The 22,288-nt window shown below is 45.8% G+C and overlaps 1 protein-coding gene and 1 pseudogene across 3 annotated transcripts in view; one reads left to right on the top strand and one right to left on the bottom strand.

Moving 5' to 3' along the window:
- The window catches only part of LOC146195895 (rRNA methyltransferase 1, mitochondrial-like), a 113,157-nt gene that overhangs the window by 38,585 nt on the left and 52,284 nt on the right, over window positions 1-22,288 (bottom strand). For 2 of the 3 annotated variants that reach the window (XR_014706052.1, XR_014706051.1), the window contains exon 10: window positions 21,073-21,176. Coding sequence is in view for 1 of the 3 variants with exons in the window: in XM_084597939.1 (XP_084454065.1) it covers window positions 21,133-21,176 (44 nt within the window). In the remaining 2 variants the exon portion in view is untranslated. Of the gene's footprint in view, window positions 1-13,406; window positions 21,177-22,288 lie in introns of those variants that run through there. The other variant, XM_084597939.1, reaches the window with a different exon arrangement.
- LOC146195896 (uncharacterized) lies at window positions 4,074-5,320 on the top strand (annotated as a pseudogene).

The following is a 22,288-nucleotide window of genomic DNA, read 5'->3' on the forward strand; positions in this document are numbered from 1 at the left end:
CAAGAAAATGCTGTCTGTCACAATCATATCTTGAACCTACTTCTGGATAATTTGATAAACGTTTGATATGAAAGAAAGTCAGATGGCAAGGCATAGTGATGACAAAAGCTTTTAGGAGAAATCTAATTCCTTAGCAGTGCTTAAAATGAATGCAGCGCATGGTGCCAGCAGCAACCACGACAGCTTCACTGCACACCGCACTTAGGAGCCGGGAGAGAAGTGTTGGCTGTTGTCCAAACTCGAGCCGTGGAATCGAATCTTCTCTCGTAGCTACGTCGAGCTGCACGAGCGCCAGTGGGGGGAGCTAATGCTGCGAGCTTTCATCTGGTCCGAGAGAAACATCCCGCATACCCACTAAGTCCTCGAGACATCGCTGCTAGTAAATCTGCTTCTGACGCAGCATAGGCGAGTGGCGCGTGCTGTTAGTGCTCTTTGAGACACTTATTTTGGCTGTCGACAATGTTGTCTGTCACAATCATATCTTGAACCTACTTCTGGGTAATTTGATAAACGTTTGATATGAAAGAAAGTCAGGTGGCAAGACATAGTAATGACAAAAGCTTTTAGGAGAAATCTAATTCCTTAGCATTGTTTCTTAAAATGAACGCAGTGCATGGTGCCGGCGGCAATGACGACAGCTTCGATGCACCAAGCACTTAGGAGCCGGGAGAGAAGTGCTGGCTGTTGTCCGAACTCGAGCCGCGTAGCTGCATCGAGCTGCACGAGTGCCAGTGGGGGGAGCTAATGCTGCGAGCTTTCATTTGGTCCGAGAGAAACACCCCGCATACCCACTAAGTCCTCGAGACATCGCTGCTAGTACATCTGCTTCTGACGCCGCACAGGCGAGTGGCGCATGCTGTCAGTGCTCCTTGCGACACTTATTTTGGCTGTCAAGACAATGCTGTCTGTCACAATCATATCTTGAACCAACGCCTCCTCTATTTTTCAGTGCCCGGCAATTCACGCTCTCAGCGCCGTCGCGTCTCCGTTCACGTAGCGCGCTTGGCAGCTGCGAGGAGGCGCCACGTAAACAGGGTTTGTTTATCACCCGATGGCTCGCGTGTTTTGGCCATTTGGGATTTGGCGATGTGCTTTGCTGCGTTGAAACATCTGCTTTTGCGACACGTCTCGCTTCGTCTGACATGGCGTACTGTTGCGTGCCTTTGTGCAAGTCGGATGAAAAAAAGAAGACTCCGGGACTATCGTTTCATGAATTTCCATCAGACTTGGCATTGAGGGAGAAGTGGATTGCTGCAGTTCGACGCGATGGTTGGAAACCGAACGACAGGTCGTACTACACAAAGGTTTGCAGCCGGCACTTCAAGAAGGAAGATTTCATTGAAGGCAAAAGACGTCGACTGAAGAAAGGTAGTGTACCTTCCGTTTTTGATGACTTTCCTCATCATTTGCAATCGAAGGCAACACGAGACAGGAGCACAGCAAGAATAGAGAAACGAGCCCAGTTTACGTGTTCGCTGTCGACAAACGCTTTGGCCGCCACCGCATCAACCTCTGCCTTGCTACCGTCCGTAACTTCGGCCGAACCACCTACTGAGGAAGGTGCTCTAATGGACACAACACCTGTCAGTGAACCCGCGGACCACTCTTACGTGAAGAGTAATATGAGCAATCGAGGCATCCAGATCGACTGCAGAGCACCAACAAGTCTACTGACAACAGAAAGAGCGAAGTGGAAAAGAAAAGGGAAAGACCTAAGAAGCCAAATCTTGCGACTGACACAGACAGTTGATAAGTACAAGCAGCTGCTAAAGGAGCTTAAGGAGGACTCGCTCACTACAGATCTTTCTTACATACGGCAGAAAGCAATGGAAAATGAGTCTTCTGCTTTAATTTTGCTTGATCAGGTGAGAAATTTTAGGAAGAAACGACCAACATGGTCTGAAGAAATGACCCATCAATGTGTTGTGCTGAGACACCTTTCTACAAGAGCGTTCTCTTTCTTAACACACTATATGTTGCATGGTGGACTTTTTCATATTGGCTTCATTCTAGAAGGTCCTTGAATGGCGCTCGAATTCTGTAAACTTGACACTTCATTGAATAGAGTCTGTTGAGGTGATTTAAAGCATGGTGTGTGCATTCTTCCAACCCAACATCGCTTAATGAATTGAGTATTCTTAGTTTGTTCTGCTGCTGTGCGCGTTGCGCTATCCTAAGGTGCTAGAAATGCAGTAAAGCTAAATTCTCAATGAATTCAACTGGCGCCAGAAAAAGAGAAGTGAATTTCACATCCATTCACATTCTGTAATATCTTTATCTGCTTCGGATGTCTTTCGGTTGTTTTTCTTTGATATCTTTGCTCAGTGCTCCCCGTGGGGCAAGATATGTTGAAATCGTCACATATCCAGACCTGCGGAAAACAAAGCGGGAGAACACGTCTTGCTGTGTTTTTATCTGCTGCGTTGCCACTTTCCACCACGCGCACTACCTCCGCCCCTCCGCTGCCCTGGAAAACCAGCGTAGGGGAACCCTGTTTAGGTGGAGGCACCTGGCGGCAATGCGTTGTACTATCGCCGACGGCGGCGGGCTATTGTCCTGCGCTCTTTCGCCGGGCACTGAAAGTATAGAGGAGGCGCTGCTTGAACCTACTTCTGGATGATTTGATAAACGTTTGACATGAAAGAAAGTCAGGTGGCAAGACATATTAATGACAAAAGCTTTTAGGAAAAATCTAATTCCTTAGCAGTGTTTCTTAAAATGAACGCATCGCATGGTGCCGGCAGCAACCACGACAGCTTCAATGCACCTCGCACTTAGGTGCCGGGAGAGAAGTGCTGGCTGTTGTCTAAACTCGAGCCGTGGAATCGAATCTTCTCTCGTAGCTACATCGAGCTGCACGAGCATCAGTGGGGGGAGCTAAGCTGTGAGCTTTCATCTGGTCCGAGAGAAACATCCCGCATACCCACTAAGTCCTCGAGACATTTCTGCTAGTACATCTGCTTCTGACACAGTACAGGCGAGTAGCGCATGCTGTTAGTGCTCCTTGACACACTTATTTTGGCTGTCAAGACAATGCTGTATGTCACAATCATATCTTGAACCTACTTCTGGATAATTTGATAAACGTTTGACATGAAAGAAAGTCAGGTGGCAAAACATAGTAATGACAAAAGCTTTTAGGAGAAATCTAATTCCTTAGCATTGTTTCTTAAAATGAACGCAGCACACGGTGCCAGCAGCTACCACGACAGCTTCGATGCACACTACACTTAGGAGCCGGGAGAGAAGCAGTGTTGGCTGTTGTCTGAACTCGAGCCGTAGAATCGAATCTTCTTTCGTAGCCACGTCGACCTGCATGATAGCCTGTGGAGGGAGGTGATGCTGCGAGCTTTCAATGCATTTCATGTCCGTTGTGTATTGGGATTTTCTGCTGTTCTGTTGCGGGAAGTAGTTTTTTGAAAAATGTACAGTAACTTTCATTATAGATGAACAGTAAAAATGTACAGAAAGAATAGTGTCTGTGATAGTTATGTTATCCGAGCACTAACTGTATATGTGAAATTGGGCTTGTTTCGCTTGGTAGATTTATTTGGGGCAGATTTTGATGCGAAAACCACGCTCTTTCCCCAATACGCAGTTGCACTCCCTGGTAGTGATCGCCGCCATCTTGGTCTCGTTTGAAATAGCAGCTTTTCATGTTCAATTTCACGCCATTGCTGCACGTTTATGGCTTTTGTTTGTGGAGAAACAGTGCCAAAAAAGAGTCTCGACGTGCGCAGCTATTTGCTAGTCTGTGCACGTGACTAAAATGTGTCACCCAATTGGCTGGCAGGCTTCCAGTCGTCTGCTTGCCGCGTCTGTGGCGGGCCACAAGCGACAGTTGTCGGAGTGTATTGCTGGTGCGTCTCAACGTTGCTAGATACTTTTCCAGTTCTCAAACTCCGGCACGCCGCCTGACGCTTATTCGTTGCACTCCACGGCCATGGTTGGACTGAATACAGCTGGGCGCACTCTTCAAAACGCACGCGCGTGCCTCCAAACTGGCCGTGGCCGGCGTCTGGAAATGTTCACACTTGTATGCACGGTTGTCGCGCAGCGTTCTACACTGAATCATGCCACGCTGTTTTGTGCCGGGTTGTAAAAGTGGCTACGATTCTGTGCAATCTGTTGGAGAGAAGAGACATTTTTTTAGGCTGCCCCGCGATGCTGAATGCCTTCAGCTATGGGAGCACACAATACCAAGGCAGGACAAAAAGCTTTCGAGCTTGTGCTCAATTTGCGGCCTCCATCTCCATGATGAGAATATTTCGAAAAAGTTCGAGCACAGCATTTGTGGGAATTTGGTGACAATACCACACGACAAGTGCGCATTGAAAGACAATGCCGTGCCTTGCCTCTTCCCAAACTGTTTGAAGTACCTTTCGAAACCGGCACAGAAACGCAATGCACCGACTCGCACGTCTTCACCACCGAATAGCGAGCGCCAGAAAAGAACAAGGTGAACGTGTGACTGCAGCAGTCGGATGTAGCTCTTATGGAAACAGCTTCTCAACAGACACCGGTGTGCCGCTAGGAAACAGCAAATCTTTGTTTCCCATGCTATCTCGTTTGGCAAAAAAGGGACAGAAAATTCAAGGTTGGTCTCTTGACATCGTTAAAGGGAAGGTAGTGTTATACAAGCTCAGCATAAAGAACAATATCGCACATGTGGAGACATCTGTGACAGGACTTCAATTTATTTGTCTGTGCAAAGGGTCCGCTTGTGCCACGCAGTGTCTATGCCGGGAAGCAAAACATTGATTTGAAGTCAGTTGATGACTTGAAATGCTTGATCCAGTACATGAAAAAGCTGAAGCCCTGTCACGGATGCCCTGCTTTTTTAAAAAGCACCCCAAAATCTCATCGTCAGAGGTAGTAAGGTGAAATGTGGAGGCGCAACAAATGCACTTAACGCTACCTGTGCTCAATGCCACACCTTGGGCAAGCTTTTTTCGCAACGAACAAAGCAGCACAAAGATGGGAAGAAAAAGCGGAAGCCTTGCTTAAAGTCGATGTGTCGCAAAGCAATTCGTGCTACATTAAGACGAGAAAAGCTGAAAGAACTTATTTTAATGAAGAAGAAGCTTAGTGAAATCATAGCAGAGACAATTGACAGCACTCTTCGCGTCCTTTCAGCCAAGCAGTACCTAGCATTCAAGACAGCTTTCAATGCAAAGTCCAAACACGGAACGTAGTATGATGCAGAGTGGCTGATGACATGCCTGCTACTACAGATCTCAAGTCCATGTAGCTGCTACCACTTCCATCAAAGGCTCGCCTTTGCCAAATTATAAAAATTAGAAGAGTTGAACGCTTCTAACTGAATATAGAGTGAAAGCATTAGCTGCAGGTGACCGAGCGTTCTTCTTCTTCTACTAGGTGCAGCGCCAGCTCGGGGACCAGGGACATGGACACGGCATGCAGCGACGAGCGGTTAGACCTGGCACAGTATTGCTTTCGCAATAAAAGAAATCCCATGCAAGTATGGCTTTAACCAAGTAGCCCTCAACAGCATCACGGCCCATTTCTCCAACAAGAGCCATTTGGGACGGCTCGGAGTATTGCTACTTGACAAGGTGAAGTTAAAGCAGGGCATTTCCTTCAATAAGGCCTCCTGTAAAATGGATGGTTTTGTAGACTATGGTGAAATGACAGCACCAAGCAAAGCCAACTTGCTGACCACACATTGGTGCTGATGTTTGTGCCCGTTTGAAAACTGGGTGCCGCCAGTGGCAAGCTTTGCGACAAAAGGGGCAGCTCCCAGAAAAGTCCTTGCAGATGAGTACTATCTAGATGAGTACAATGAGTACTTCTGATGAGTACTGTCCTGGAACTGCACAAGAACAATGCGTCAGTGCTGGCTGTGATCAGTGACGATGCCGGGAACAACATCTATGTGGAGCCAATTTGTAGTGTCGGGAAAAATAGAGGCCCCTCAGCACTTTACAGAACATCCATTGGAGCAATCACAAAACATTTACTTCATATGTGATGTTCCACACATCATCAAGTAACTACCTCCGGAAACACACACATGGAACGGTAAGAAAAAATCGTGCAAATTTTTAGTGCAGTTTCACAGTTTGATTCTGTTACTTTCAGGCAGGTGAAATGCGCATCAATTTTAATCATTATGTCACCCTGTATGAAACAGAGAAAGATTAGCATGTACGGGTAGTGCCGAAGCTAAACAAAGCAAATGTTACCCCTGATGATAACATGCGTAAAATGAGTGTCAGACTTGCCACACAGGTAAGTCATGTCTTTTGCAGAGCGTGCTGCTTTTCTTTTCTGTACTGATACAGTCGACGACCGATTTTTCGGAAACCTAAATTTTCGGACATGCTTGATTATTCTGACTTTTTCCCGGCCCCAGGACATACCTTATAAAGTCAATGTATTACGCTGCTCAAAATTTCGGACACTTTAAGGAGGGCTATTCATTTTTTCGGACATTCCAAGCGCCAGCCGGCCAACTGCCACACGTTTTGAGCAGTGTCGCCGCCATCTTGTTTGTTTACTTTTTCCTTCGGTAGCCTCGAAACCGGTGCAGACCTTGCACGCGATGAGACACAAGGAGACGACAGCCTTGTCCTGTTCTCCTCTTCCCTGTCTCGTCCTTTGGCTGGTTTAAAATGATCAGCTAAACACGCTGGATCGAGGCTATATTTGCCTAGCAGCTTCCGTTTCCGGGACAACATCACTGCCGTCGCCGTAGTGTTTTTTTTTTTTCTTTTTAGAGCGATCGCTTCGACTGCCTGTTCCTCTGTGTGTTTGCCGTGCGTATCACGCATGTAGCGAGTAGGCCTAGCCATGGTCGATGCGAGAACTACGTTCTGTCGCTACTGTGGCTCGCATTTAATTGAATCGACTTCAGTTCTTCAAGAAGCTGTTTCCGGATTTTATAAAGAGTTCTTTCTTTTTTTTTCGTGCAACGCGGCAGCGAGAAGGCACTCAACGGAGTCAGTGTTGTGTTCAGTGGTTGGTGGTTGTGGTGTGCCTCGGCGGTGAGAAACCCTACTCTGTCGATCTGCTTGGAGCACTTAGTACCCTCCCCGATACGTAGAAGTCTGTAGCACCCACAACGCTGCGCAACTGCTTCCGCCACGCGGGATTTTTACTGAATGACAAGTTGGCTGCCTTGGACGAGGAGAGCGTCATCGAGCAGCTGTCACGCAGTGAGCAGTTCGCTCATGACCTTTGCACTGCTGGTGCCGAAGTTACATCGGCTGTCTCGTTTTCAGAGTTCACAGACGTGGACCACCAATTGGAACTGTGCGCTAGGCTCCTAGATGCAGAAATTATTCACCAAGTGCTTGTGGAGTCTGAGAGCGACGACGACGATGACTCACCTGTAACAGCGCAGCAGACGCAAGCTGAGCTGTTGCAAGCGAAATTCCGGTGGACCTGTTAGCACGGAAGCGGAGCATGGTGCAGCAAAGCATTCATGACTTTTTCCGGCCTCAAAGTGAGTAATAGGCAATAAATTTAGCTTTTTTGGTGCACATTTGTTTTTTCGGACTGCCCGATTTTTCGGATATTTTCATGGTCCGTTGACAGTCCGAAAAATCGGTCATCGACTGTATTTGAAAATAGCATTTTTTTTACAGCTCTCTAGCCATCGAACATCGATTGGGATACGCATGTACAGGGAAGCAAAAGTCGCTGGCTTGGAAGGCCCGGAAACCTTCACAAGGATGCTCAATGATGTCTTTGATGCACTCACCATCAAGCTTCCATCCAGAAGAATCAGGCGCCATTAGAGCACGTATTCTCTTGCGTCAACTTGACAAAAACAGATATCCGTAACAAAATGAAGCTGGAATTCTGCGATTCAAGTTTGGTCTCGACGTTTAACGTTTAACCCTATGTGGTCCGCTGTCGGGCACCAACCCGACAAGGGTGTTCGCGGTTTAAATTTCGGTTTTTCTGACTGTGATTTGTGTGCATTCTTTTTATACGTGATGCGCCATCTCTTGAGGGTAAGTAAACTTTTTGAAGTTTACTTCCTTCTGCACTAGGGTGTAGCACAATGTTCAGCACGGCTTCTGGATACCAGAGCGTTCTCACTTGCGCGCGACGAACGTTCGCGCGCTTCACTGAGAAGCATGGCCACTTTTTCACCACGTGCGCTTTATGGTGGTGCATTTAGTGAAGGCGATGATGACTTCAGTGAGGAAGAGGATTATGTGCCTCCATCAGATAGTGATAACAGTGATTCAACAGAAGCGAGTGACAAACACGATGGTGGCGGTGGAGACAGCACCTCTGTTGACACACAAGGGAACAGTGTGCGACTACATGCTGCAGACTGGATTGTGTACGCAGATAATGTGCCTGATTTCCCTCAATTTCCGTTCACTGTCCCGAACACAGGGTCACAAGTAAGCGTGTACAATCTCAATTGTGAGCTGGATTATTTTCAGCTGTGCTTTACAGACGAGCTGATGGACAATATTGTGCGCGAGACAAACCAGTAAGCGCGTGAAAAGATTTCGAGTGCCGGTGAGCTTCCAAAGGACTCAATTTGGAAGGACTGGGAAGACGTGACCTTGACAGAATTCAAAGCTTTTCCTGGAATAATTATAAACACGGCATTGAATCCGAAACCAGAACTGAAGGAGTATTTTAGCCAAAATATTGTAAACAAGATGTCTTTCTTTCCGCACATTTTCTGCCGGAAAAGATTTCTGCAAATCTTTTTGGATGTTGCATGTTGCCCCATGCCATGATGCCTCTTCAGGTCAGCCGGCAACCCGTGGAAGTAAGATCAGGGACGTTTTGCATTACATCGAAGAAAAAATGCAGAGAGCATTTCAGAGCCGGCCCCCAAATTTGCATCGATGAGAGCACCGTTGGATTCAAGGGCCATGTCTCATTCAAATGCTATAATCCGCAAAAGCCAACCAAGTGGGGCGCACTTATCGACTGCCAAACGAGTTACATTTCGGCAACTAAACCCTACCACGGCAGCAAAACAGGGAGTGGCTACCACCTCTACAGAGGCGGATATTGCACTTCGCCAATGCTTGCCGAGGAGTTACTTCTACAGAGTACTATTGACTGGTACCGTGATGCCAAGTCGCAAGCAAATGCCACAGCAGGCCAAGAAAAAGCTGAAAAGGGGCGAAGTGGCAGCTTACAGAAAAGAAGACTCCTACTGCTTGGCTGGCGAGACAAGCGTCAAGTGATGATGCTTAGGTCTGCCTAGAATGTATCTCCGAAAGAAGTGACAAGGACACAAGCAAGAGGAAAGAAAGTGACGATGAAGAAGCCAGTGATCATATATGACTACACAGAACACATTGGGCAATTGACCGTGCGGATCTTTACTGTGCTAGCTACGCATTCTGTCGAAAGACAATGAAATGGTGGCGAAAAATTTTTTTTTCTGGCTTCTAGAGGTTTCCATTGTTAATAGCTGTATTTTGAGGAGCACAAAGCTGCAAAATCATGGTGCGAAAGAACAGCAACACCTGCAGTACCGCCGCAACCACATCCAACAGCTGGTGGGTGACGCGAGAGATAGAGCCAAAAAGCGGGGCCCATCTGTGTGCAAGGAGTGCAAGGAAAGGCTAGATGGGAGGAGCCATTTCATCTACAAGCTCACAGGCCAAAACAGCAAGGACTGTGCAGTTTGTAGCGAACGAATAACAAAAGAAGGTAGGAGGGAAACTTTTTCTGCAAAATTTGCAGTAACAACTTTGGCCTGCACCCAGGAGAATGCTTCGAGCGGTATCACACGGTGCTCAAATGTCGGCAGAAAGTTGCCTGCAGAATGCAAGAAAAAAATAAATATCCTGCGAGTTTATCTTCCACAGTTCGTGTTTTTGTTCGCAGCGCCACAAACTGGCAAAATAGTTTTGGACCAGGACAGCCAGAAAGTGGGTAAAAATTTCGGACCACAAAGGGTTAAGCATCGTCGTTTAACATTCCTACTGAGTTGTTAACGAGAATGTGCCAAAATTATGCTGAAAACAATCTACTCTACACTGAGTAGTTATATATTTAATTATTTTCATGAGCTGTGGCGTGAAGATCAAGCAAAAGAGTGAAAGATTTTGTAATTAAATATATTAATGTTCATTAAAAAAACTTCATAGGAATGGTTATGTTTTACTTGGCTATTAATTTGGTGCTGAGCTTGAATGGTTTGGCTACTTTTGGCTGCTTTTAACTTCAGTTCTGGCTCTTTTTTAAATCCGCCCAACGGCAACCATACTACTGCTGCTACGCCGGAGCACACCACATTGCCCGACCGACCATGTCGCCGCAAGGGAAGTACCAAATGCTATCCGTCAAGGAGAAATTGGCTGCAATTGAAGAAGTCGATGCTGGTGTTAAGAAGAGTGCAGTGGCAGCGAAATATGGAATTACTAAAAGTACGCTTACAACCATACTGAAAGTCAAGGCCAAACTGCGCAACAGGGCAAGCCGCTTTGCACCGGAGACAAAAAGGTTTTGTGAAGCAGAGCACCCGGACCTCGAAAAGGTAGTTCCCCTTTGGCTGAAGTGAGCAAGAAGTGCCACTCTTCCGGTAAATGAGCCAATTCTGCAGGAAAAAGCAGAACTCTCTGTGCGCTTCGGAATTGAAGGTTTCAAGTGCAGTGATTGGTAGATTTCGTGCTTTAAAGATCAACACCGCCTTATTCTCGCTGGTGATTTCAACCTTCCTTTACTTGATTGGGCTAACCCTGATTGTGTTTTTAATGATTCAACCAACCCTCTTTTGAATATTATGCTGATGTGTGATTTGGTGCAGACTGTCTCTGATTTCACTAGAGAAGTGGGTAACGCTCGTTCAATTCTTGATTTGGTATTTGTCAGCGCTAGTTTATCTGAATACAGTGTGTATGTTGACACGGCTATCTCTGATCACAAAAGCGTTCATTTGTCTTTGCTGCTTGATGCCCAGAAAAACCATAAGATAGCGAACAATAACACTGTAAAAAATTTTTCACGTGCCGATGATCTTGCGATCCTAGACAAACTCTGGGATTTATGTGATAACCTGCCTAGCGACGTCACAGCATTATGGACTACACTTAAGGACACTATTCACTTTTGCATTGAAAATTTCGTTCCCAACCAGCGTGTACGTACAAATAAGCCTAATCCGTGGATTACTAGAGAAATCATTCATTTGCATCGCAAAATTAAACGCACTAAACGAAGCGGTCACAAAACTACCTGTTTTCGCACGCTGAAAACTCAGCTAGCTTCTAAGCTTTCCGAAGCAAAAAAACACTACTTTTCGCAGGCACTGCCCAAATTCTTAAGAGAGAGCCCTGAGAAGTTTTGGCGTTACCTACGTGATTCTAAAGATGAGGTAAAACAGCTATCTATTGACGGCATGGTCTCGGAGATTCCTGTGGATATTGCAAATCACTTCAATAGTTTCTTTCACTCTGTCTTTGCCTCGAGTGATCAAGATTTGGAACTGCAGGTATCTGGATCTGATATATCAGGTGACTTTATAAGCTATGAAGGCGTACTAAACATGCTGCTAAACTTAAAAACGAAATCGGCAGTGGGACCTGATGATATCCCTAATGAGTTTCTGCGCCGTTATTCCGAACCATTAGCCCACATTTTAACTCGCCTCTTCGAACTTTCATTAAAAGATTCTGTTGTCCCTGATGACTGGCGCTTAGCTCGCGTTGTTCCAATTTTTAAGAAAGGTGATCGTTTGAACGTTAACAATTACCGTCCCATATCGCTAACTTCAGGTACCTGCAAGCTTATGGAGCATGTTATATCTAAATATCTTATGTCATTTCTGGAAAAAAATAACATCCTGTCTCCCTTTCAACATGGTTTTAGAAGAGGCTTATCTACGGTTACTCAGCTCGTCACTACAGTGCATGAATTCGCTTCATCGATTGACAATGCTGGACAGGTTGACGTCATTTTTTTAGATTTCAGCAAGGCGTTTGATCGCGTCGTGCACAATAAGCTCATCTTTAAACTTCAACATCTTGGTCTTCCAACAGCACTTGTCAGGTGGATTAAAACCTATCTTTCCAACAGAAAACAGTTCGTCGATGTTAAAAAATCTCATTCAGGTATTTTACCCGTTACCTCTGGTGTGCCTCAGGGCAGCGTACTTGGGCCTCTTTTATTCCTTATTTATATCAATGATTTGGTTAACTCCGTAAATACGTCCGAAGTCAGTATTAGACTATTCGCAGATGACTGCATTCTGTTTAAGAAAATTAGCAGCACTACCGACCAAAAATGCTTGCAGTCAAATCTTAATAATGTCCTAGAGTGGTGCACCCTTTGGTCCATGAAAATAAATAGCGACAAATCGGTTCTTCTTCAAGTTACTAACAAGAAAGCGCCATACAGTTTTAATTACGCAATAAACAATCTTCCACTGCTACAGGTGAGCGAATACAAATATCTTGGAGTCACCATTACAAATCGCCTTTCATGGTCCAGCCACATTAATAGCATTTGCTCGTCTGCTTCAAGGAACCCCGGCCTTCTAAGACACAAATTAAAACACGCTCCCTCTGAACTTAAACAACTTGCCTTCAACACACTAATTCGTCCGAAACTTGAGTATGCTTCCGTCGTATGGGATCCGCACTTAAAAAAGGATATAAGGAAACTTGAAATGATCCAAAGAAAAGCAGTCCGTTTCATTTTTAACGCTTACCATAGCTCTATCTCGCCATCCGTTCTGATGTCTACGAAGAACATATCCACTCTAGAAAGAAGGAGAGCACTTGCAAGGCTTAAATTTCTGTACTCATTTTACTCTAGTCAATTTAATATTAATGCTGCTCCCTATATATCCCCCCGTTCTACACGACAGACACGCAATAGCCACAACCATAACCTTACCCCGTACTTTGCACGCACAAATACGTTCAAAAACTCATTTTTTCCCCGAACAATCACAACACGGAACTCACTGCCAGCAAATGTCTTTTCGGCTCAGGATGCCGCTGCTTTTGAAAAGAGTGTCTTATTGTATGTGTAAACTTAACAATATCATTGCCCTCTGTTTGGTTTTCTTCTTTTATTGTTGCCGGAACGCTGGATTTGCGTAGTGTTTGATTTTATTTTTGCTTTTTGAATGTTGCCCCCCTGCTTGGTCTCTATGACTGCAGTATGTGTAAATAAAAAATAAATAAAAACACGGCCTCGCCTTCAAAACAGTACGTGGTGAAACGGCAGCGGTCGCTGAAGCTGTTTCTACCGACTGGCAGCAGACAAAACTTAAGAACCTGTTGCATGAATATGCCCCGCCTGACATATACAATGCGGATGAAATGGGGCTTTTTTTCAAATGCCTGCCTGACCAAACCTTATGTTGCAGGGGGGGGGGGGGGGGGGGGGGTATACGAGCCGAGCTTCCTCCCAATCGGACGATCTACCCGAGCGAGTCGGCCCTACGTACTCAAACCTTCATAACTACTACTATAAGGGGTACAGATCCGCTATCCGCCGCCTCATTGTGATCTAAATCAACAAGAGGCAGTGTACTGGCAAAAACTACAGACAGGAACATTCCCAAACCTGCATATCCTTAACAAGATTTACCCGTCGCGATATCGGGACACCTGCCCATAGTGTGGTAGCAAACCTTCGTTATACCACATCACGTGGGAATGTAGAAATAACGATAGCTTTTGTAAAGACCCGAGTGCGGAACAGTGAGAGAGCTGGTTCTCCAGCGGCGATCTGGGTTGCCAACAAGGTCTGATCCAGCACGCCTAGCGAGCAGTGAAGTGCAGTGGAGCCCTGGAATAGGGGCTCCGACCCTATGAGAAGAAGGGAAATGAACCTCTTCATTCTCGTCTGCTACTAGCACAAGACCTTTCTAAAGCAATAAATGTCTTTCCTATCCTACCCTGCGTTGGCGGAAAGCTGAGCAAAGAGAGGCTAACAGTAATGGTGTGCACCAACATGGATGGAAGCCACAAGCCGGAGCTTTTTGTTGTGGCAAAATCAAAGCAACCCACGTGCTTTAAAGGCATCCGAACGCTCAAAGTTGGTTATGCTGGAAACTTGCGTGCATGAATGATGCAAGGGTTATGTGAGGAGTGGCATTGCAAACTGGATGGGCAAATGAAGCGAGCAAAGAGGAACATCTTGGTCATTGCTGACAATTGCCCTGTACATGACGATGTGGAGGGACTGGAAGCAATTCACCTCGAATTCTTCATTAGCGCTTCTTTTTGGGCAAGTTGGCCAATTTTTATTTTTTCCTATACTCGAATTCTAGCCTCCCAACCCAACAGTTGTCCTCCAGCCCCTGGATCAATGGGTGATAAAGTGTCCGAAGCTTAACTCTAGGAGGGTACTCCTCAAGGGAATGTTAGTTTGTATGGACAGCTCCATGCCATACAATGCAACACTGCTGTCATCATTGGGAATGCTCGCCGATGCATGGAATGCTGTCACACCAACAACAATCAGGAATTGTTTCCGGCATGCTTTCCGCATCCCTGGCAGCAGAATTAGCCTATTGCCCGACTCCCAGCAACGTGAAGAGGAAGATGAGAGTGAATATGATGACGCGAGCCTAGTGCTTTCTGCTCTACAAGTGCGCAATGTACCTGCAGGCTACAGTGATTATGCAGCTACTGATTACAATCTGTGCTGCCACCACATTGCAGCAGCAAAAGTGAAGAGGAACAGATTGAAGACCAATCGACTGTGACAACCGCACAGGCCTTAAATTGCCCAGGTCTGCAAATGTCTGACAACAACAGAAAACTCGCAGGATGAACTGGATGCCCTTACTGGCATTGAGAATTTTGTGTTGAGGGCACATGTAGCCAAAAAGCAATTACCCATTTGTGATTTCTTTAAGAGGTCTGGTAAGCCATAGAAGTCAATGAATTCATGAACCTTTTTTGATCTGTACTCAAATGTTTTTCACAGGTCCTGTCAGCAGCAAGCAATTGTTCAATAAGTTTGTTGTGGACCTTTCTCACTGTTTGTTTTGCGTCGTTAAGGTACAGAAATGCTTAAAAATGCGATACAAATGAATGCCTAATCGTAATGTGTGCTGTTATCTTGCCCAAAGTCATATATATGAGAACTTCTGATAATTCAAACAAAATCCTGGGGTCCCTTCGACTTTGAATTAACAAGAGTCAACGGTAGTTGCACTCTAAGGTTACATATATTATGTTGAGGCATGAAAAGGAAAGAAAAATAAAGAGCCTCTGCCCGTGCCACTTAGTATAACGGGCTAACTAAGGTTACAATAGAACAAGTACCGTATAAACCGGAATATAAGTCGAGATTTTTTCTTAAAAAAAAGCGAGCTAAGGTCGCCCCTCGTCTTATATAGCGGTCTTTAGCAGAATGTGAGTCACAGTCTGGCAACGTCTAGCGTGCCTGCATGCAAACGGACAGCTGAAGCCGTATCGACATCCAAACGTGGTTGCTTGCATTTTTGTTTTCAGTCACTTGCGCGTTACTAGCAGTGATATCAACCCTAGGGATTTATCCCTAGATTTAGGGGTTTTTTGTTTGTTTTAGAGATCTAACATCTTTGTGAAACCTAGAGATTTTGAAAGGCTTTAGAAATTTTTTTTTTGCAATAGCGTGTAAAATCGATTTCATGGTAGGCTTATCTGATAATATTGCTTTTGCGCTTCTTTTTGCTGTTATTCAGTGACGAAAGAGGGCGCATTCCTTTTGCTGTCTTGCCGGGCCGAGAGATGGCGGCAGCAGACGCGAGATTATCGGCCGCTGCAGTGAGAAAAACGTGTCTTTGTCATCTCTGTGCCTAGAGTGACTGGTGAACTTTGAACGAAAAAGCTGAATTTTGGCTTGTAGTGGAGCGCGTACCTTCATCGTACAAACGTGCTGCACATCAAATGGCAACTTCTGCACCAGAAAACTTTGTGGAAGGTGAGCCATGCAGAAAAAAAGCGAAAGCATACGACCAAAAATATTTGACAAAATGGGAAGATGATGCGAAGTACAGAGGGTGGCTGTCGGCCAGTAAAAAAGGGCCTTTGTACTTTTCTTGCAATGTGATTGCAAAGGAGGAAAATCTGAGATCGACCACCACCTTGCAAGCGCAAAACACAAGAAAAGCGCTGCAAGCTTGCAGTCGACCCGCACGTTAACATCCATGCCTTCAGTAAGTGGGCAAACTCAAGTGGACAAATGTGCCAAAGAAGCGGAAATCAGATTTGCCGCGTTCATCGCGGAACACAATCTGCCCTTTAATGCCATGGGGAATTTAGTTGATGTTGTTAAGACGTCACGTGCCGACTCACAGGTTGCAAAGAACATAAGTTGTGGCCGGACCAAGTGCGCTGCAATTGTAAAGAATGTGCTTGGGGGCGAGAGTCGCGAAGCTCTTTGTGAGCTTTTGCGCAAACAGAAGTTCTCCCTTCTGGTGGACGAATCCACTGACAAGGGAACAGTCAAGCATCTCTCACTCGTTGCCCGAGTAATGAACATCGATGGCGGCATAATGGATGCATTTTTGGACTTAGTACCAGTCAGTGATGCGACTGCCAGCGCTCTCTACTCTAGTCTTAAGGCAGTGTTTACTGCTGCGGAAATTCCGTATGAGAAAAATTTGATTGGTTTTGCGGCCGACGGAGCAAACGTGATGATGGGTGCACATCATTCCGTCGCATCACTTCTCCAAGCAGAGATTCCAGGACTCTTCATTATGATGTCTGTTTGCCATTCATTCCATCTGTGCGCCTCGTATGCGTGTAAAACTCTTCCACGGGGAGTTGAGGACCTGACACGCGATGTTTTCCACTACTTTTTGTCGCCGAAGCAGACATCTGCCTACCAAGATTTTCAGAAGCTCGCAGAGGTGAAGCCACACAAGCTGTTGCACCCAAGCCAGACAAGATGGCTGTCTCTCCAAGTTGTTGTAACACGCCTGCTTGAGCAGATGCCAGCCCTGATTTTGTTTTTCACAAAAGCAGCAGCTGAAGACTGCCTGCTTGCGGCAGAAGCCATTTTAGAAAAACTGAGCGACCCGTCAACAAAGCTCTACCTCGAGTTTCTTGAGTATGTGCTGCCGTTCTTCACTGACCTAAATAAAGAAATGCAGTCAGAAGAAACCCGAATTCACTTGCTGCATGAGAAGGTTTCAGCCATGCTGAAATGTATTCTGGAATGCTACATCAAGCGAGACTACTTGGAGGCCACACCATTGTCCGACGTGTGCTACAAAGACCCAGCCAAGTTTCTGCCGTTAGACGAAGTATACCTAGGAGCAAAACCAACTGCCGCACTAGCCAGCAACACGCACGGCTTAAACAGCAACCAAGTTCACAACTTTAGGCTGCGGTGTTTAGATTTCTTTATTGAAGCAGCTCATCAGGTATACCTGCGGTTGCCACTAAAAAGTGGACAGATGAAACGTCTGAGAGTCCTCGACCCGAAAGTTGTCATGGGCAAGACAGTTGCATAAATCGCGTCACTTGCGATCTCCTTTCCCCTTATCGTGAAAGAAAGGGAAGTAAACGAACTGGACAGGGAATGCGACTTCTCCGCAACATGGAACTGAGCGATCACGCTGACATGACTGCAAGTCAGTTCTGGCACAACATATCGCAAATGAGAAAAGGAGACGGATCACAAGAGTACCCCTTGCTGTCCAATTTCATGAAAAACCTTTTGTGCCTACCACACTCGAGCGCTGCTGTCGAACGTGTGTTTTCGCAAGTAAACCTTTTGAAAACGAAGCAACGAAACAGGTTGTCAACGGACGCGTTGTGTGGTTTGCTGCATGCGAAAAGAACCTTGATGAACAGCTCCTGTTACAGCTTCAAGATCACTCCTTCTCATTTGAAGAAGATGAACAAAGATATATATGACGATTAAAACTTGAGGACTGTGTGCGTCTTAATTCTGTATTTGTGTGCCATATCTCTATAGAATTAAGAATTAAGCTATGTCTGTATGCGAGTATCGACACTGAATGCATGTTTGATGTACATAGTTTCATTTTTGTCGTGCAAATTTTATGTTATCGAAGGAGTGCTTCTGCGCAGGGTTTTGCAGTAAAAAAAAAAAATGAGTGCAAACTATTTTTGTTCACAAATATAGAATTCCAGACCGCTTTCTTTCAGCGTGCTATTAAAACAAAAAACATGTTCTCAGTTATATGGTATCATTTTCTTATTTTGTAATTACCAACCCTACGTCTGTATCATTGCTGTGTAACTTGCAAGAATACATTTTTGCAGATATCAGTTTCTCGTCATATGTCATCTAAGTCGCGCCAACTACTATTTGACGATGTTTGATTGCGACTATAAGTAATAAAGGACTGCGCGGTAAGTTATGTCATTTTACCATTTATGAGTGTTCTGTATGAAGCGAGGAGGGGGCTTTCACAAAGTCGGGTGTTTTCGTCTTTCTGTCTGCTTCTCAAAACAACCCTAGTCTACATAAAGTACTTCGATGTGTTCACGGGGCTTAACAGACAATGCAATCACTTTCAACTTAGAATCAACTGCACCTATTTGTCAATGAGCTGCGTGGCTTCTTTGCACGTAAACATAAGTCGTTGCGGTAAAGCGAGAGTCATCTGCTTGAACTTCGCTTACGATTGAGGGCAACGTTGACTGAGGGGGAGTCGGCCACCGCTGTTGCTCCTCCAGTGACCATACATACGTCATGCGATACGTTAATGATGATGATGTCACAATCATGCGCTTTGCAACGGGTGGACGTCGGTTTACACGAGTCCGACCAAAACAAAAAAGTTTGACAAAATAAAAAGAAAACACAATGCTCAGCACCTCCCCAACAGTCGTACCCTCGCTCGTACGTCTCTGTAAAAGCTGGCGCCATCTGTGGACTCTGTCTCCAAAAAACATTTAGAAAAAAAAGTTAAAATTGCGGCTAATACACTTTTATTCATCCCTGTCACAAACTGACGAAAGAGTAAACTGCGCGGCGACTTTGATAAAGGTGAAATGCTGCATTAACAACAAAATAATTGTAATCTAGGGATTTTTTCTAAATCTGGGGATTTTTGGGCGGTCAATTTAGGGATAAAACGCCGACCTGAGTTGGCATCACTGCGTGTTAGTCTTCGCGTGTGCTGTTTCGTTCGACCATGTGCGTTAGCAATGAATTCCTCGTTAGCAATGAATAGCGGCACGCGGAGGCAGTTTACAGCGGCATTCAAGAAGAAAGTTATAGAGTTCACCCAAGCAAACGGCAACATGGCCGCTCAGCTCCAGTTTGGCGTTTCAGAAAAGAGCGTGCGGTATTGGCGCGGACAAAAAGGCGAGCTGTTCGCGTGCAAACCGAGCAAAATGTCCTTTCGTGAACGTCGTGCAGTGCACCCACAACTTGAGGACGCACTTACAGACTCTGTGCAGCAGCTTTGTGCGCGCTCACTACCCGTGACTGTGGATTCGATTCGCCGCAAAGCACTGGAGCTCGCGCGTGAAGCCGGACTGCATCGAGAAGAGTTCAGCGCACCGAAGTCATGGGTGCGCCGTTTCACGAGGTGCAATGGATTTTCCCTCCGCCGGTGCACATCAATATGCCAGAAGCTGCCGGAGGAGTTCGCTGATAAGCTCGTCAGCTTCCAGCGGTTTGTAATTCGGCTTCGAGATGAGCACGACAACATGCTGGGACAAATTGCAAACGAGACCCCAGTGTGGTTCAACATGCCTTCGTCTACAACGGTCAACGAACGCGGCGCCAAAGAGGTGAAACTTCTGTCGACAGGAAGTGAGCACTCGTGCTTCACTGTCATGCTTGCATGCATAGCTGATGGCAAAAAGCTGCCACCTTTTGTGATTTTCAAAAGAAAGACCATGCCAAAGGAAGCTTTCCCGTCAGGTGTTGTAGTGTGCGTTAATGAAAAAGGCTACAATGGACGAGGCCATGATGGTTGAATGGATCCGTGTAGTGTGGAATCGCCGGCCCGGTGTACTGCCGAGTCGTCGGAGCATGCTGGTTCTGGATGCATTTCGCGGTCACCTGACTGAATCAGTAAAGCGCGCGCTCAGCGAAGCTAGGACCAACCTTGTTGTCATTCCTGATGGAATGACGTCAACCCTTCAGCCACTCAACGTCATACTTAACAAGCCATTTAAGGACAGAGTGTGGCAGAAATACGAGTGGATGTCCGGCGTCATTCCGAAAACGCTGACGGGCCGCCTGCGAAGGCCTCCGCTTGCGACCGTCTGCAGCTGGGTGCTGTCGGCCTGGTCTTTGCCAGATGCTATGGTCCAGAAAGCATTCAAGAAGTGCTGCTTAAGCAACAAGCTTGACGGAACTGAGGACGACGCACTGTGGGAGGCGGCGAGCGACAAAGAGTCATCTTCCGACGACGCTGCTGAGATTTCGGAGTGAGACCGTAGCTCCGGTGATGCAGGGACGCAGCCGATGTTTTAAATAAATGCGTTTCAGCAATTTTTCTCTTTTTTTCACTTCAAGGTAAGGGGGCCGACCTATACTCCCACTCGACCTATACACGGTTTATACGGTAGAAAAATTTTTACCAGTCATTAATGTACAAATTATATAAAACTTGGGCAGAACATTGATTAATTAGAAAACTAAGCTCTTGAAAGCTATCATAGATAGGTAAAAATCGATTGCATATTTGTTTTTAGGATGCCAGCATATACTAGCCACAAAAGCTTCATCTCTCTAAGTTAAATATTGAACAAAATTTGGTCAAAGACCAAGCTCGGCCCTTAAAGAAAGGGCCAAAGTACAAGGTACCGCCGCCCAAATCCCAACATATGAACTCCTCTGCTGAAGGTCATGGGCTTGGGCGTGAAGGCAGAAGCTTGGCTCCTTGTGTTCGTATTAATAACAGCTGGTAGTGTGCGCTAGTGTTGTGTCTTCCCTTTTGTGTTCTCTTTGTGCTGTCGTCGTTGCACCACTAACCGGTCACTATATTCAACTAGGTCTCAAAAGCCCTTAAGCCAAGACCAATACACTATTTCTACAACTAGCAGATGTGACTATCGCTGTTTACGGGGCGTCCGCAGAAGTAGGCAGAAGATAGTGGCGCCACACGTTGGATGGAGGACGTGGTGGTCTCCATGGCAGAACCTCAAACATCACTTAAGTTCCAAAATGACACACCCAATCCAGAAGAGTGGGAATGAGTGATGGCGTCACGTGTCTCCCATTTCCCTTGTCCCGTCACAAACTCTGCCGAGCCAAGGATAGATGGTGTAGCACAATGCCTGGGAGAAAGAACAAACACACACTGTCAATTAGTATGAAGGGAAAGTTCAGCATGCTGGTCTACAGAAAAAAAAAAAAAAAGGGTGATCGATGCAACTGGTGCAGAGGAGAATGTGTTAGCATAATGGTTCAGACTAATTTTAGTTTCGGTTAGACGAACTATTTCTTTGCATGCTTTCCAATTCCTTGAAATTGCTTGTAATAATTTGAAATTTGTTTAAACAAGACAAGGTGTCCCAAAAATATTGAGCTTAGTTTTCAAAATGGCCAAGCGCTGAATGCTTGAATCCCCCATGCAAGTGCCCATGTGCTCCTGCATGTAGGCTGGCTACAACACCAATGAAAGTTGATGAATACAATGATAACTAAAGCATAGCGTGTGAGACTTGCAGTACAACCCTGGGAGAGACAACTTGCGGCCATAGTCGACTGGTCTAAAGTGATGGCAAGCAAAGCGCATCTATTCGTGACGATATGGGTTCAAATCATGCTCGAAGCCACATTTACGTCGTTTTTTTTTTTCTGTTTCCGCTTTATCAGAACCAATGCAGTACACTGAGTAAGAGATTCTGGATTTTCACTCAAACGGCCATTTTGAAGCTAACACATTAGAAGCAGTACCAAACTTTTTGCCCTCACGAAGGTTGCATTTTGACGCACCCTGAAAAATTTTTAGAAGGCCGAAATCATGAGAAAGCCGGATATCGTCACCTGCCAGAGGCGCAGCCAAGCACTGAAGAGTGCATCGTGCAGGTCACGCAGGGAAGTGCAAACTCTCCAGTTTACAACCGCATTGCTTAGTGCACCAAGCAAATGGGCCTTCTTGTGACCCTTGCGCTCCAAAAACTTTTGTCCCATCATGTAATACCGGCATCAAATGAAATGGAAACAGCCGAGCAACTGGAAAAAGGTCCAGCTCAGGCAGTCTGCCTGTCATCAAGAAAGAGAGGCGTGCTCATCCGGTTTGGGATAGTTTTGCTACTGTTTCCTCTTATGTTCGTCGTTTCCTCATTTCACCGCTGGAGCGACGCATTCATTATTTCCAGAGACGGTGACTCGTGCAGCCCAGTTTTGCTCGTGGTGTTGGCTGCGGCCCACCTGGGGGATGAGA

This window comes from Amblyomma maculatum, chromosome 3 (assembly GCF_055883805.1).
Source record: "Amblyomma maculatum isolate TAMU_Amacu chromosome 3, ASM5588380v1, whole genome shotgun sequence".
Classification (NCBI taxonomy): Eukaryota; Metazoa; Arthropoda; class Arachnida; order Ixodida; family Ixodidae; genus Amblyomma; species Amblyomma maculatum.